This window comes from Oryctolagus cuniculus, chromosome 16 (genome assembly GCF_964237555.1).
Source record: "Oryctolagus cuniculus chromosome 16, mOryCun1.1, whole genome shotgun sequence".
NCBI classification, from domain to species: Eukaryota; Metazoa; Chordata; class Mammalia; order Lagomorpha; family Leporidae; genus Oryctolagus; species Oryctolagus cuniculus.
In genome coordinates this window covers 55,368,660-55,384,456 of record NC_091447.1, presented here as the reverse complement: position 1 = coordinate 55,384,456, position 15,797 = coordinate 55,368,660, and the positions used below count along the sequence as shown (strand labels likewise).

Sequence of the window (15,797 nt, the reverse complement as noted above, 5' to 3'; positions counted from 1 at the left end):
TGAGGGCGGAATGTTCCTGAAGGCATCCTGAGATCTTCGGCGCCTTCTCATCAAAGGTGCAGGGAGCCAGAACCCCAGAGAGAGCGGTGTGGCAATAAGGCCCCCGGCACCAAGGGTCACCCGCACTCCCGCCCGCTGCTGGCTCATGTCCCTGCTACCCAGCTGTGCTCAGGTAGACTCAGGTGCAGCGGGTTCTGCTGCTCCCAGAGGCACAGCTGTGAACCCCGGCAGCTCCTTTGTGGGGCCTCAGCCTTGGGCCTGGGCAGAGAACTGCCACGGGGTCAGGCTGCCACCAGAGCAGTGCCCATGGGAGTGAGGGTGCTGGGCCCAGCCACAGAGTGGGGGCCACCGCACGGGGCTGTCAGAGCAGGGTAGCCCCCCAACACCCCACAGCCATAGGGGCACCAGTGGGCAACACCACCCTGGGCCCATCGGAGCTGCTGTGTGGGCTGCACCCTGCAAAGCTGGGGCTGAGGAGCCCCAGGGTACCTGCCCCCACCCCAGTGTCCTACAGGGGAACATGGGGTCAGAGCTTAGTCGGTGGCCTTAAGAGGCAATGTTTGCCCTGTGGGGCTGTGGATTGGTTGAGACCTGTTATCACTTTCTTCCTGCCTCATTCTTTTTTTGGAATGAGAATGTGTGTTTGGTGCCTGTCCCACCCTGTGTTGTGAAAGCAAATGACTTGTTTGGCTTCACACGTTAACAGCTTCTGAGCCTTTTGCCTCAGTAGGAAGCCTACAGTTGGGTCTCATGTGTGTCTGGTTCGGATGGCTTCAGATGAGCCGTGTTGAGAGGACACAGACCTGGGGGGCTGTTGGGGTGGGAGGGGAGTGTTTTGTATGTGGGGTTTGAGTCTGGGGGCTGTCACGTTGGGAGGCGATGCCCTCTGTGGCTGGTGGGCAGCCTTGGAGGGGAGTAGCTGGGATCTCTTGCTTGCCCTTCTGCCTTCTGCCATGTGAGGACACAGCAAGGCCTTCCCCAGCCTACTGAACTGTGAGAAGTGAGTTTTGGTTGTTGACAATTCCCTGGTTTCAGGAGTTATGCTGCAGCAGCACAGGCTAAGACCTACACATGCACATTCACATCTGCGTGACCACTTTTCCCAACAGTTCCATGACCTCAGAAAGCGCTGCCATGCCCTTGGCTGGTGCCCCGGTCACCTCCCACCCAACGCTCGGGAACTCCACTTTCTGGGCCATTTCCTGCGAGTGGGATCATGGGGTCTGTGTGGCTGGCTCCTTTCTCTCAGCACAGTGTCTCCAGTGTTTACTCACACTGTGGCATGCGTTAGCACTTCATTGCATTTTATGTCTGAATAGTATCCCACGGTATTTATAGCATTTTTTGTTTATCCATTAGACTGTTGATGGCCAGCAAGGAATATTCTAGTTGCTGGGAATCTGATGTGAGATGCTTCCTGGGTACCTGCTCTCAGCTCCTGGGGGTGGGGGTCTAGCTGTGGAATTCCTCGACTGTGTGGTAATTCTGTGCTCCGTCTCTTAAGGACCAGCTGCACTGTTTTCCACAGTGGCTGCACCATTTTACACTCCTCCAGCAGTGCACAAGGGCACTGACTTTTCACATCTGTGCCAGTGCTTGGTATTTTCCTCTTTATTTTTCATAATGGCTGTTCTAATAGGTAGGAAGTGGCATCTCATTGCGGATTTATTTCATTGTTGAGTTCTAGGAGTTCTTTATATGAGGGCACTCCAAAGAGTTTGTGGATACTAGGATTAAACAGTGTTTATTTTGGTGAAAAGCATTTTTAAATCCGTACATATGAGGGGTCTTCCAAAAGCTCATGGAAATGCATATTATGAAAAAATTATACATGGATTTCCAGTTTTTTGGCACTAAAACCAACTTATCTTTTAATTCCATTTTCCATAGACTTCTCCAAGTTACCTTGTACTCTGGGTGTTAATTGATTATCAGTCTTTTAGGATTTGTGACTTTTGTGCCTTTCTGTGGGTTACGTTTTTATTGTCTTGATCATGTTTTACAATAGTTTAATTTTAATTTTTCAGTGAAGTTCAGTTTGTTTATTTAATTCTTTGGTTGTCTGTGCTTTTGGTGTCATCTGAGAAGTTATCAACCCCAGTGTCAGTATTTAACCTTACTGTTGTTCTTAGAGTCGAGTGCAGGTGATTTTACTTCTTTCCCAAGTTGGATGTGTTTCCTTTCTTTTTAATTGCTCTGCCTAGAACTTCCAAAACCATGTTGAATAGAACTGGCAAAAGCGAAGATCCTGTCTTGTTCCCGTCTTAGGGGAAAGTGTGCAGCGTCCCATTGTTCTGTGAGACATTAGCTGTGAGGTTTCACCTGCCACAGTGCAGCTTCTGTTCCTTCACAGTCCTGGAATTCTTGGATTCAGGGATCCGGAACCACAAGGGGGCTGGGAAGTTTGGCAGCACAGGTACGGATGTTTGTCCTGTGTGTAATGCAGTGTCCCTTCACCAGTTTCCAGATGGGATGATGTCGTGTTGCTGGATGGGTGTTGCGTAGTTTTGATGAGTGGCTGTTGTAGTTTTGATACACGATTGTTGTGGAGCTTTGAGTGACTGTTGTGTAGGTTTGATGGTGGCTGTTGTGTAGGTTTGGGGGCGGCTGCTGTGTAGGTTTGGGGGGTGGCTGTTGTGTAGGTTTGGGGGCGGCTGTTGTGTAGGTTTGGGGGTGGCTGCTGTGTAGGTTTGGGGGGTGGCTGTTGTGTAGGTTTGATGGTGGCTGTTGTGTAGGTTTGGGGGGCGGCTGTTGTGTAGGTTTGGTGGCTGTTGTGTAGGTTTGGGGGGCGGTTGTTGTGTAGGTTTGATGGTGGCTGTTGTGTAGGTTTCATAGTGGCTGTTGTGTAGGTTTGGGGGGTGCCTGTTGTGTAGGTTTGAGGGGCGGCTGTTGTGTAGGTTTGATGGTGGCTGTTGTGTAGGTTTCATAGTGGCTGTTGTGTAGCTTTGGTGGTCTCTGAGTGCTGCATCATAGGGCTTTGGTGGTGTGATTGTCACAAGTTTCCTCATTTTCCACTTGTCGGAGGGACTGGGGCCGTGGAGTTGGCGCTGTAGTGAATGGGGCCCCCCCAAGGGATCTGCAGCCCCTCCCAGCGTCACTTGGTCTCTCTGGCCTCAGCAGCAGGCAGAGGGGCCCTCCATCTCAGTCTTTGTGGTGACTGCTCCTGCTAGGAGCTGACAGGCCCGTCCAGGTGCCACATAGCGGAGTTGTCCTCACGCTGTCCTCTCGCTAAGCTGGGGGAAGTGATCTGTTGGGGTGCAGGGCGCTCGGGCCCCACCACGTGGCCCCCTCCCCCGAGCTGCAGGCTCTGTCCCTTCATCGGACAGTTCAGATGGAGGGACACAGACAGCTGGGGTTGGTGTCGGCCTCTTTGTGGTTGGGGAGATCTGGTCGTGTGCGCTGCTGGGCTGCTGAGCTCTGACCCTGTTTTCACACAGGGACAGGGAGGCTGGAGAAGCTCTGGTCAGGGCTAGGGTTTTGCTTGAAAACTGGAGCTGCTGGCCACATGCCGCTTTCCTTCTGCCTCTCCCCACACGTGGGGCTTCAGGAGGCAGGGAGAACTCGTTCAGTGGCTCAGAGCCGAGTCCTGCCAGAACCCGCGAGCAGCGCAAGCCACTTCAAAGCACTGACCCTGCCGGACCCCTGCTCGGAGCCGGCCCTGAGGAATGGAATGGAGTGGAATGGAATGCCTGGCCTGCCGCTCCCCGCCCAGCTCCACGGGGCAGTGTGCAGCAGGCTGAGCCTGCCCGGCTCTGCGGGGCGGTGTGCAGCAGCTGAGCCCGCCCGGCTCCGCAGGGTGGTGTGCAGCAGCTGAGCTGCCACGTGGTTCTGGCCAGTGCTGTGCGTTCGTGCGGCCAAGTCTCAAGGTCTGAAACTCGGTATTGTTTTAAGAAAGTCCTCTCAGTGGAGGAGGCCTGCACAGGGTCTGTGCAGCAGGCGCTGGGCGGTGATTCCGTCGCGGTGTGGCCTGGCTTCCTCCTGGTGCCCCTTGTGGGAGGCAGGCTGGGTTCTGGGGACCCCTACCTGGCTCTGGGGGCCCTCTGTGTCTGAGGCAGCGGTTCCCACCCTGCGTGCTCCCAGGGCCCCGGCCGCCCTTCAGAGCAGCTGGAGACACCGGAGCGCTGCGGGTGTGGAGAGCCCCTGCCCTCTGATGTTTATCTACCATTTTAGAAGTCAAGGCAGGAATTTAAAAAGATGTATTCACTGCTTAAAAATTTAAAAATATGTATTCACTACAAAGAACGTAATAAGCTCCTTTAACGTAACATCTTTTGTGGAAACAAAGCTTGTTTTCACAACCAGATGAGAAGTGACATCCTGGCCATCTTGTCCACCCCTTTGACGTCCGTCCTCATAGACGGCAGCCAGCTTTTCCTGTCTGCCCGCCTTCAGTAACATGTCCTGTGGCCTCCAGAAAATTCCAGTGCGCCCCTGCAGGGACGGAGGGGAGGACAGGTGATCTGGGAGATAATTTTGGCTCCACCAGTCCTGGCGGGGTCCTGCCCCTGGGCTGTGAGTCAGCCTTTGATGGGCTCCAGGTGAGGGGCCACTTTAGGCAGAGGCCTGCGGCCGGGGGCGGGGCGGAGGCCCACCCTGCACACCTGTTGCCGGGAGGATGGAGCCGTGCCCGGCATCATCGTGCCAACTGCAGGCTCAGCAGCTTAGGCCTCCGACAGACCCCAAGGGGCCTCTCATACCGAGCAAGGAGCTCTCCAAGCCTCTGGGCCCCTGCACACTTCTGTCCTTTTATGGACTCAAACATGGACGAGGCCTGGACGTGGCAGTGCCAGCAGCTGTCCGCCATCTCCACGGGCATTGGCCCGAGGAGGTGGGAGTTGCTAGACTCACTGGGAGTCCGGGGGCAGAGGCCCAGGCCTGGCCCAGCACTGGGGGCGTCGGGGGCGCCCTGTGCGGCTCAGCGGGGCCCACAGTACAGGAGGCCTTGGCTCTCTGCTCCCCTGGCCCCATGTGTCTGTGACAGCGGCCCAAAGAAGCACCACAAGGCTTCTCGTGAAGCAGCCACTCTCGGTGCCACCCAGGAGGACAGGAGTCCACGGCGAGCAGGGCGACCAGAAGAGGTGGCCCTTTCTGTGTGACACAGAAGACACAGAGGGTTTAGGTGAGCTGGTAAGGAGGGAGGGGGTTTCAGGGAGACCAGGAGCCTCCCTGCTCCCTCTCCCTCTCCCTCCACCTCCCACTCCCGCTGTGGGTGCCCTGATCAGATGTCCAAGTGCTTGGGCCCCTGCACCCACAAGGGAGACCCGGGTGAAGATCCTGGCTTTGGCCGCCCCTGCTTCTGCCCTGGCTGTTGTAGACGTTTGGGGAGTGTGCCAGCAGATGGAAGTTGTCTCTCGCTGTCTCTTCCTCTCTCTCTGTAACTTCAACTTTCAAGTAAATAAATAAATAAGTCCTTTTTTTTTTAAACAAATTTGCTTTTGTTTTTTTGTTTTTTGTTTGTTTGTTTGTTTGTTTAGAGAAGGCCTGATGAGGCCCAACAGTGTTGAAATGCAGAGACCCTCTGTGTGGTGCTTGGAGTTCAGAGCTCATGGCTGCAGGGTGCACACAGCTGCCCATGAGCTGGCCTTGGGCCAGGACAGGCTGGTGTGGAATGCACCCCTTTTTCCCTGTCATGCAGGGCCACACCGAGGTGTCAGAAGTGGTGAAGGGGAGGGCAAGGGAAGTGACCCCTGGCTCCCCCTCAGCAGCCCTGGGGTCCCCTGCCCCTCCCTCAGCATGCATGTGGCCACGGTCGGGGAATCAGGGTCCTGAGAGGATAGGAGTGACTCGGGGGTCTCTAGGGGAGAGGGTCTGCAACATGTCTGTTGTGACTGTGTTAATGGCTCGGGCTGCAGGGGGGAAGAGAGCCCGTGAGGGGCTGCCAGAGTGGGCCTTGATGGCCAAACTCCGGCTGGAACTCACTTTGCGAGGGCGGACCCAGCGCAGCCTCACTGGCTCCTGCCCCGCGAGGAAGGGAATGTGTTTTAGAGGGGACTTTGCTGAGTCACCAGGGGTCCCTGGAGGCTTTCTGCTCTCCCCAGTGGGCAGGACCCTCCTTTTCCCACCGTGGCCTGCAGGGCAGAGCCCTCTCCCTGGGAGGTGGGGTGGGGGTAGCCACTTGTGGGCAGGTGACGTGCAAGGAGCTTGGACTCCTGCAGAGGTCAGCAGCCTGGGGGCCTCTCAGGCCCTGGGAATGAGCTGATCTGGAACGTGTGCAGACTTGTGCGTGCAGCCCCCACCCAACAGTGGGAAGACATATCTCCTTGCACAACCTCATTCCTGGGCGTTGGCCAGTGGGTAAGGGTTGCCTCCGCTCCTCCCTTCATCGGCAGACCTGCGGGAACCAGCTCAGAGACCCCAGCGGAGACGGCCGTGTAGCTGACGAGGCCAGCATGGAGCGCATGAGAGGACGCAGGAGTAAGTGTTGGCTGCCTGTGGCGAGGAAGTGGGGCGGGGGGTAGACAAGTGCCAGGGTGACTGTGAAGGCGGCGAAAACCAAGCCCCCGGCCGGCCGCCGGGGCCACAGGAGTGAGGTCACCTCCCTGGCCGCGCAGAGGGCACGGCTCTCCCTTGCCGGAGAGTAGCTCCCAGCTGAGAGTCCTTTGGGGCAGAGGGGAGGCCGTGTGAGTCTTTCTGTTCTCTACGCAGGTTGCTGGAGCCAGGTGCGAGCAGAGGGAAGCAAGCAGCGTGGCATTGCAGCCTCGCACGCTGGTTTCTCGGAGCCGTTTGTCACATCACGGCCATTCCCTTCACTTAGCCGTAGATCTGCTCTGTGTCTGCCGTCCTCGACACACAGCCCGGGGCCCCGGGCGTGGCAGTGGGCTGGTCCCGGCGGGTTGGCAGCCCTTAGTGCAGCGGGGAGAGCACACTCCTGGCTGGGGCGGCACCTCTGGGGCCACCGCGTGGATGCTGGATGCCTCCCTCCCCAACGAGCGTGCACTCAGAACCCTGACCCAGGCAGCAGGGTCCTTGCACCCTTGCCTCCTTGCACAAGGAAGGAACTGGGGCTCGCAGCACCATGAGGCAGCATCTGTCACTCACGGCGCTGCCTTCCCCGTCCCAGATGGGTGGAATGGGGTGGCCACCATCAGGACATGGGAGCCGAGCAGCAGTCGGGGTCCCTATTGCGCTGGGCTCTGGGGCTGGTGGTGGGAGAGAGACATCTGGTTTCTTGGTCCCTGCCTGTTACTCTCACAAAGTACTCGGCAAGGGGTGACTTGTAAGGAACAGAGATCTAAGGCTCATGGAATCTGCCAGGCATCCAGTGACACAGAGCAGGTGCACTGGCCCCGGTCTCTAACTCCTCTTGCACAGCCACCGGTGCCATTGTGGGGCCCCAGCCTCATGCCATCTTCTAACCGTCATCACTTCCCAGATGCCGTGTCCCCAAACTCCACGAGAGGTGGATCCTGGGACTGAGTTCCCACCGGGGGGATCGGGGTGGTGGCACCCACGCTGTAGCACCCAGCAGGGAAGATAGGCGCCTTGGGGCTAGCCGTCCAGCAGCACGGCCAGGGCCTGCAGGCCAGCCTGAGGGCGGTGTGTGCTACTCGGCCACCCCGAGACTCTGGAGGGCCACAAGTGGCTCTGCCGGTCTGACCAGCAGGTTCTGCGTTCCGAAGGCAGAGTCTCTGAGGCCCGTGTCACCACATGGCCTGCAGCGGGCCCAGGTACAGGGCAGTGGCCGGCACAGGGAGGCCACCCCGGAGTGAGAACCCTCTGCCTTGTGAGGTGGGCAGCAGCACCCGTGCCTCCCTCTCTGAGTTTACGGGCCCTTAGGGGTCTCCCACCTGCCTGCCCCGCACCCCCAGACACACGTGCTGCTCTGGAGCTGGAGGGCCAGCAGCAGGGGCCAGGTCCTCTCACTCTACGCAGCCTCCGGCTTGCAGAACTGGGCTGGCCTGGAGCAGTGGTGGGGGCTCGGCAGGCCATGGCCGAGGTCTGAGCAGGGGCCAAGAGGGATCCACACTGGGCGGGCACCAGCAGTCTCTGCCGTCTCCCACAGCTAAACTCAGGAACAGCATGGTAAGTTGGTCACTGTCTGCTGCCCGTTCCCGTGGCCCCTCCGATGTCACTGTCCTTGTGATGTCCTCCTCTCCTGAGCTGAGGCCGGGCCTTCCTTGTTGACGCGCTTACAGCTCTGTCCCCACAACCGGGGCCCCCGTGGTTTCTCATCCGGCACACCGAGCGATAAGGAGAATGACAGATGGGACTGTGGAATTGTCCCTGAAAGGGACAGCCCCTCGGGGGGTGCTGGAGTGTGGGGGGTGCCGGGGCCGCCTGGCTGGCCTTGGTGGCGGGTAACTGCACTCGCCCAGATTCCTGCAGTGAGGAGGGGTCCTGGCCCCGTCCGCATCACTCGCCAGCCTTGCCGCTCGGATGGCTCCCGTGGTTGCCCTTGGTGCTGGCTGCACGGGCAGCCATGCGTTTCCCAGAGGACGCGGATTTATCTGGTGTTTTTCTTGTTTTGCATCCCATAATGTGAGACGTGGAAGAAGGAGGGAAAGCAGAGGCGCAGGTCCAGCAGTGAGCAGGGTCTGCGTCGGCATCCACACGGCCCCGCCTGCAGCACTAGTGGCCTCGCTGTGTTTAGGTGTGGAGCGGGGGTTCCTCTGAGATCCCTGGAGTGGGAGGGCGAGCCTCAGGCACCCAGCCTGCCGAGGTGGGGTGGGGGCTGGGGAGGGAGAGGGGCACGCAGGGCCCCTGCGCCCGCAGCCATCTTGTCCCTACTGCTGCTCCATAAGTAATCCACGGTCCCTCTTTAAGAGCTCCCGGCTGGGAAGTCTGTGGAGTGGAGAGAAACCCCGCCTCTCACTTCTCCTGTGCCAGCTGGCGGCCCTCCCTGGGGTCCCCGCTGTAAGAGATGAATCAGGGGGACACTCGGTCGTCACCGTCAGTGGCAGCGTTACCTCCCTCCTGCCCTCGCCCTGCTTCCCCGATCAGTCCTCACTCTCCCATCCTGGGCCGAGCGCGGGCGAGAGCCATGTGCTCTGTGCCTGTGTGGGACCCTCTACAGGAGGGCAGGTCAAGGCAGGGGAGGCTGAGCGTCACCAAGGTCTCCCCCGCCCCTGCCAGCAGCTCCGAGCCCCCTCTGGGGCTGTGGCTTTTGGGGCTACCCGTCCTGCAGGGCCGTTGTGCCCCGCCTTTGTCGGCACCAGTCCTGTGGCCTGCCGACCAACAGCAAGGGACAGCCCTGACGGAGGGGTGCGCAGACCTGAGGAGAAGCGGGCTCAGGGCTGTGGCACAGTGGGGGCGGCCGGCGCAGGGCGGGGGCTGGGAGCCTCGCTTCTCTGAGGAGGCTGGAGGGGGAGGCCCTCGGGGGCCGGCACGGAGTACCCCAGGCGGAGGACCAGGAGCAGCCCAAGGCCTCGGGGAGGACGGCGTCGGAGACCCTGCGTGAGTAGAGTGGCCGTGGGACTGTGGCCCCGGTGGCCAGGAGGGAGGTGGGGGCCCGGGGGCACCCAGCACATTGAGTGTGTAGTTTGGATTTGTCTCCCGCAAATTTCCAGTGTCAGGAAGTTAACTCTTCTGTCTGTGTTGATGGCGTCCGGTGGCGGGGCCTCGGGAGGTGGAGGCGTGGGTGGCTCTGTGCAGAGGAAGAGGGCCGAGGGCAGCCTCCCCCTTCCGCCGCGTGAGCAGGCAGCAGGAGGCCCTCGCCACATGCCGAGTGCTCAGCCTCCAGCACCGCGGGCTGCCTCAGCTGTCCGTGATAGCAACAGAAAAGCGCAGCCAGGTGGCTGCCGGTGGTGCCCGCGCGGGGGCTCTGCAGCCCAGTGGGAAGGGGTGAGAGACCGGGCAGCCGGGTGCAGGTCAGGTGCGAGCCTGTGGCCTGGATGGAAGGAGCCGATGACTCTCACGCTCGTTCTACAGCCTAGAGTCACGGGCTGGGGGTCACGTGGAGGGGCGTGTGTGGGACAGTGGGGCAGTGCCGCGGGTGCTCCCCCACGAGCCGAGGGCTGGGCACTAGGGGAGGTGTGCTTAGGCTGGCTGCTTCCAGGTTTCCGTATTTTAATATTTACTTATTTCAAAGAGTGATGAAAAGAAAGAAAGGTGAGGGGCGTGGGGGGCTCAGAGAGAGACAGAGCTTCCATTGGCTGGTTCATTCCCCAAAGGTCACAATGGCCGGGGCTGGGCCAGACTGAAGCCAGGAGGCTGGGACTCCATGCAGGTCTCCCATGTAGATGGCAGTACTTGGGCCATCTTCCACTGCCTTCCCAGGTACATTAGGAGGGACCTGGATGGGAAGTGGAGCAGGCGGGACTCGAACCAGCGCTCAGATACGGGATGTCCGTGTCCCCAGTGGCGGCCCACGACACAGGCTGCCTGTGACCCAGGAGAGTCCCCAGTGGCACAGGCACTCTGTGGGTTCCATTCTGCTCTTCTGCAGTCTGGTAGGTCCCAGGTTACAGCTCCTGTGCTGCTGTCTGGCTCTCACCTGGCTGCAGAGTGTCCCCAGTGGCTGCTCCCAGGGCATTTCCTCGTCTGGGTTTCGGCGTGCGGGGGTCTTTGCTGGGGAAGGAGCTGGTTTCCCCTTCCTGACGCCTGGCTGGAGGACTCGGGCTGTTGCGCAACGTCATTCCTCTGTGTTTGCTCCGTGTTTGCTGTGATTAAACCCTCAGTCTGCGAGGCTCGTGGGAGGTGCAGCTCCCACGTGTCTTCCTGAGCGCGAGTCCCCGTTTTCCTCGCAGCTGTAACCCGGCTGCCGTCACTCACGAGTTCTGCAGACTCGGCGTCCCGTCCTGCAGCTCGACCTGCCAGGGGAGTTCCCTGGAGACTGGGGTGTGAGTGGGGACCACGGGCTGGGGGAGCAGTGGCAGGTGTGGGCGTCTTCTGCTCTCTGCTGGCTGCCCGCGAGGATCTGCCATGCACTTCTTCAGGCGTCTCTTCTGTGCTTGTTCTGCGCGCAGAGGGCCGGTGGTGTGCGTGGCTCACTCTGCGTCTCACCCGTGTTGAGCGTTCTTGCCGGCATTTTGGGGCCGAGGGTCCCGTGTGTCACCTGGGACCTGGCGGTTTTCGTCGTTTCCCTCTCGGTATCTTCATTTCTGCTTCGTCCCGAGTTCTCATCCAGCCGTGCTGCTGCCGTGACCATGGACGTCCTGTCTTCATTTGAAGGACATGGACTTGTGTTTCATTAGAACATGTGCCTTCCGCCTGCCAGGAGTTCGGGTGGATGCTGTTTTCTGGGTAAGGGGTTCCCTTGTGTCCCACCTTGTCACTAACAGCTCCAGCGCTTCTGCTGTCTGTGTCTTGGAGTCCAGGGTCACCTGGAGAGTTGGCAGGGCTGGACGTCCCGGGTTTCCGTCCCTTGGCTCCAGTGCTAGTGTGTGGCTGAGCGGATGTGAACTCCTGTTGCAGTGTTGATTCTGCAGCACGTGGTGTGGCACTGAACGTGCCCGCATCCCTTTGTGAGTGCACCCTTGGCTCCATTAGCCTGCTGCTGCTGGGAGTCTGTTTCACACCGAGGAGGGTCATCCTCCCGTCCTGCTCTGGGACAGACCGTCCACCATTAGTTTGCTTTGTTAATGTTAGAATTGCTCCTCTGGGTCTCGGGAAAGCATTTGTTTGAGTTTAGATTGAGCTTGCATTTCATCCATGACATTATCTTTAACTCTTAAATTAATTATTGTTGATGTCATCGAAACCTTTGCAGTGCTTGCTCTCCCTGGGTAGGGGTTCGTGGGTTTCTGTCATTCAGGACTTTTTCTCCTACCTTAGGTATGTGTGTGATGCATGGGAGGTTGCATGGGGCTGTGCTCGCGTCTGAACCAATGTAGCGTATGTAGGGGGAACATCCCTAACCGGAAAATTCCCAAATGTTCCCAGCTCCCAGACGTTTCAGGTTTCAGGCGCCCTGGTGGGGGGGGGGGCTCACCTGGAGGAATCAGTGCACGCACTCCCACCTCTGAGACCCGCTGGAGCCCAGCACTCCTCCTGTCGCAGACACGGAGCCTGTGCCCTGTGCCTCAGCCGCTGTGAGCGGGGTGTTGTCTCCCAGGCCCCTCACTGCTCTCTTAACTGGCGTTCCCAGTTGGTGTGCCTGGGGCAGGGTGGGTTTCTTGGGAAGACCCAACTTTGTGCTTCCCTGCCTGGCCAGGAGCTCCTGGAAGCTGCACCCCAGGGCCCCGCTCACCGTCTCTGCTGGGGACAAGCTACTGAGGGAGGGGTCCTCCCGGGTGCCGCAGGGCTGTTGCTGTGTCGCCGGTGCTGACTCCCACACGCCTCCGTCTCCTAGGCCTCAGTTTCCACGCCTTCCCCAGGAGAGGCGCCGTGGCAGCCGGGTTTGCCGCCGGTCTGATGGCGCTGAGGTAGCCTCTCCTGTGTGCTCCCCGGTTCGTTGAGAGCCGTCCCCAGGTCTGGCAGTGGCCTTTGACGGGGCACAGTTACGCTCCAGGGGCTTGCCGCCTCGCCACTTTTGTCCCCGTCTTCCTCCGCACCTTCTTTCTCTGTCTCTGCACACACGCTGGCCTCGCCGTCTGGCGTGAGATTTGCTGTTTTTCTTTATGTTAGGCGTGTCTGTGTCCTGGCCGTCCGGCCGAGCAGCCTGCGTACAAGCGCTCACTGTTACTGCTATAAATGTTCAGTGTCAGAAGGAGGGCTTTTCGCTTGCTCAGGAACTTCCGGAAGTTACCAGAGATGCTAACCGGGCATCAAGAGGCCCTTTGTTCCTGAGGTATTTTGGAAGTGGGTTAAGGCGTGACTTGGTTTTGCCCAGGTCCGTGTATTCCTTAGGCTCTCGAGTTTGTTGAGCCTGACTGTGGAAGGGCACAAGGAGCCCTCCCTGCATGGCAGGGCGGGAGCCTGTCCAGTGCTGCTCTGCCCTCGGGCTGTTGGTGCTGCGGGGCCCCGGGGGCCTGCACAGCAGGGTGGCGGCCACGTGGGCGCCCTGGTCCCAGTCACAGAGAGCGGCAGCCCCAAGTCCTTCGTGAGGGGCGTCTCCTGGCCGGCTCTCCCTGCCCAGGTTGCCCTTGTTCTTGTTCTTGTTCTGGTCCGGCTGTGGACCCCCACCCTTTCTTTCCATGATCTGTTTGGAGCCAGGTTTTTCCTCCATTTTCTCTTGGCAGTTTCACCATTCAAAATGGCCCCCTGTGCAGGGCTCCGCTGATCCTCAGCCTGAAAGGCACCATGGGCGTGTTCAGTGGCAGCACAAGCGGCCGTGCCGTCGGCTAGGGGTCCCCCATCGGCCCGTGAGGGATGTGTTTTTACCCAAGGTGTCTTCAAACAGCAGTGTGAGATTGGCGGGTCAGCGTGTGACCAGGAGCTCCTCAGAGCCCGGGAGTCACTGATTCAGTGTTCAAGGTGACCTTGCAGAAGTGGTTACCGCGAAGAGAGTCAGGGCTGCGTGTTCCTGGTCACACCAAGTCCCCCGGGGTCTACCTTGCCCCTGCACAGAACGTGGTTTCATTGAGGCGTGACGCACCGAGTGTTTGCGGCGTGCACCTGCTGCTTTTCTCCCAGGCGAAGCCGTCACGAGCAGCAAAGGTAAGGAGAATGCTCGTCCCCCGGGGCGGCACCCCTTGCTTGCCGCCCTCGCCTCTCCGGGAGTGTCGTTCAGTGGATACGCGTTCATCCTGTGTGCTCGTCTCACTCAGCGGCTGCGTTCTGAGGTCAGCGTTTGTGTCCTTTTACCGCCGAGTAGCGTTCCGCCGCGTGCACGCGTCGCTGCCGTTCAGCCGGCTGCCCGGTGCTGGACACGAGGGCCGTTCCAGGCTCTGCAGGTTGCTTTCTGCCTCTGTAGCTGAGCTGCAGAGGGGGTCCTGCCTTTTGTCCTGGTCCCCAGGTTCAGTCTCCCACTGAGGGCTCCGGGACACGGCTTGGGTCAGCCGATCTGGATTGTGGGCAGGGGAGGTGAGTGAGGCAGGGCCAAGGGCCTGTGGTGTCCGTGCCTCTGGCAGGACTGTGTGTTCTAGATGTGTGTGGCTCGCGCCCTGGGTCTGATCCACAGCGTCAGGGCCACACCGCTGTGGGGCCTCGGCTTTGCCCCTTGATTTCTGACTGCCTTGCTTTAGGTGGTGAGAGAGGCTGGGACCGTGGCCCAGGAGAGCCGACCCGGTCAGCAGTGAGTTATTTTGGGACCCTGCTTGATCTGTGGCCTGGGGTGATTCCTGATCCCAGGAGTCGGCTTCGTCTGCTCTCCCGTTAAGGTGGAAGCATTGTTCGAGTAGCGTTGTGACCGGAGGACTCGTTCCAGCCGGCCGATGGCGGGCGGGTGTGGAAGCCCAGGCGTGTTCCGGTCGGTTTCTCTGCTGCCGGTGGCCCCAGCCGTGGGAGCGTCCTCTGGCACGTCCGGGGGTTGCCCTGGGAGCCACTCCTGCCAGGCGCACGTGTGCCGTGGCTGTCGGAGCTTGTGCTGCCGGGACGGCCCTGAGATGGAGTCTGGAAGGGGAGTGAAGCCGGGAGGAGCCTCCCCGTGTGCACTGGGGTGGGACGGCCCGATCTGTGTGTTTGGCCCCGGCCAGGGCTGGCGTTCAGCAGCTGTCTAGCTTTTCAGGGTTTTGCCTGCGGTAGTAGGGGCGGCATCTACGGAGGTGTCGCTCATGGCGTCCTTGAAACTTAGGGAAAAAGAAGCTGAATCTTGCAAAGAACATCCTGACTTAGCAGCCCCAGGGGAACTCAGTTCCGAGGTGGCAGAGGGAGGCCCTTTGGGGGTGATCCCCCCTCCCTGTTCCGGGCTGCCAGAGGCGCCCCCGTGTAGGCCCCGAGGCCCCAGAGCCCAGCTGTCTCGCAGGAGCTGGCTTCCCCCTTTTCTTTGTGAGCGTGGGAGCAGCCAGGTCGACAGACGGTTGAGTCCGTGCTGAACGGCAAGGCGGGGCGGTGTTCTTGAGTCCTGGTCTCCATTACAGGAAAGTGGAGGAATGCGGCCGTGAGCTGGGGGAAGAGCGGCCGGGCGGCCCCGCCTGCAGCGCCACCTGCTTCCACGGGGACGGAGCGGTGGGCCTGGTGGGGGCAGAGGCAGGCGGGGGCGTTTGCTTTGCCCTTCTCTTTGTTCTGTGCAGCCTGGCTCCTGGATGAGTCGCAGACGGAGGCTCCTGGGTGTGTGTGCGCGCGTGCACACGTGTGTGGGGACCATCACTGTCTTAGCTGTTGCAGTTTTTAGAATCAATGAGGGGAGAAAAGGTGCCCCTGGGCAGTTTGCGAATTTCAGAAGAGAACTTGGGTGGTTAAGGTGATGCTGGCAGCACAGGACTGTGTGGTAGAGCAGACAGATCTGTGCCTTTGGAACAAAACTGTTTAGGTTTCCATTGCAGAATTTCATATTAAAATCTAGATTTTATGTAAAATAGAGGGGCACATTTGTAGACATCGAGAACCGTGGAGTTTGAGGGATTTTCAACTTTGCTAGGTGAGGAAATGGGAGCTTTGTTCCCCGTGTGTTTAATGTGGCGTCTCCGCACACAGTGGGGTTCTGGCTCCTCCTGGCCTTCTGGAAGAATCCGTGTCTGCTAGCATTTCTGCTTTGGGGGCTGAGGGAAGAAACCTTGCCTCGTGAATGCTGCCTTGTCCATGACACCAGTGCGTGTGAGTCGTGTGGGCACGGCGGGTGCCACGCCAGCACATTGTGTGAGTCGTGTGGGCACGGCGGGCGCCGCGCCAGCACGTGTGAGTCGTGTGGGCACGGTGGGTGCCACGCCAGCACGTGTGAGTCGTGTGGGCACGGCGGGTGCCGCGCCAGCACGTGTGAGTCGTGTGGGCACGGTGGGTGCCGCGCCAGCACGTGTGAGTCGTGTGGGCACGGCGGGTGCCGCGCCAGCACGTGTGAGTCGTGTGGGCACGGCGGGTGCCGCGCCAGCACGTGTGAGTCG

General features: G+C 59.8%; 1 protein-coding gene across 3 annotated transcripts in view; it reads left to right on the top strand.

The window, feature by feature from the left end:
* GRB10 (growth factor receptor bound protein 10) overlaps window positions 1-15,797 on the top strand; it is a 113,816-nt gene that overhangs the window by 18,922 nt on the left and 79,097 nt on the right. For all 3 annotated transcript variants that reach the window (XM_051853162.2, XM_051853161.2, XM_070059469.1), the window contains exon 2: window positions 6,330-6,414. In XM_051853162.2, coding sequence (XP_051709122.1) covers window positions 6,390-6,414 — 25 coding nt within the window. In that variant the 5' untranslated portion in view covers window positions 6,330-6,389. The remainder of the gene's footprint in view (window positions 1-6,329; window positions 6,415-15,797) is intronic.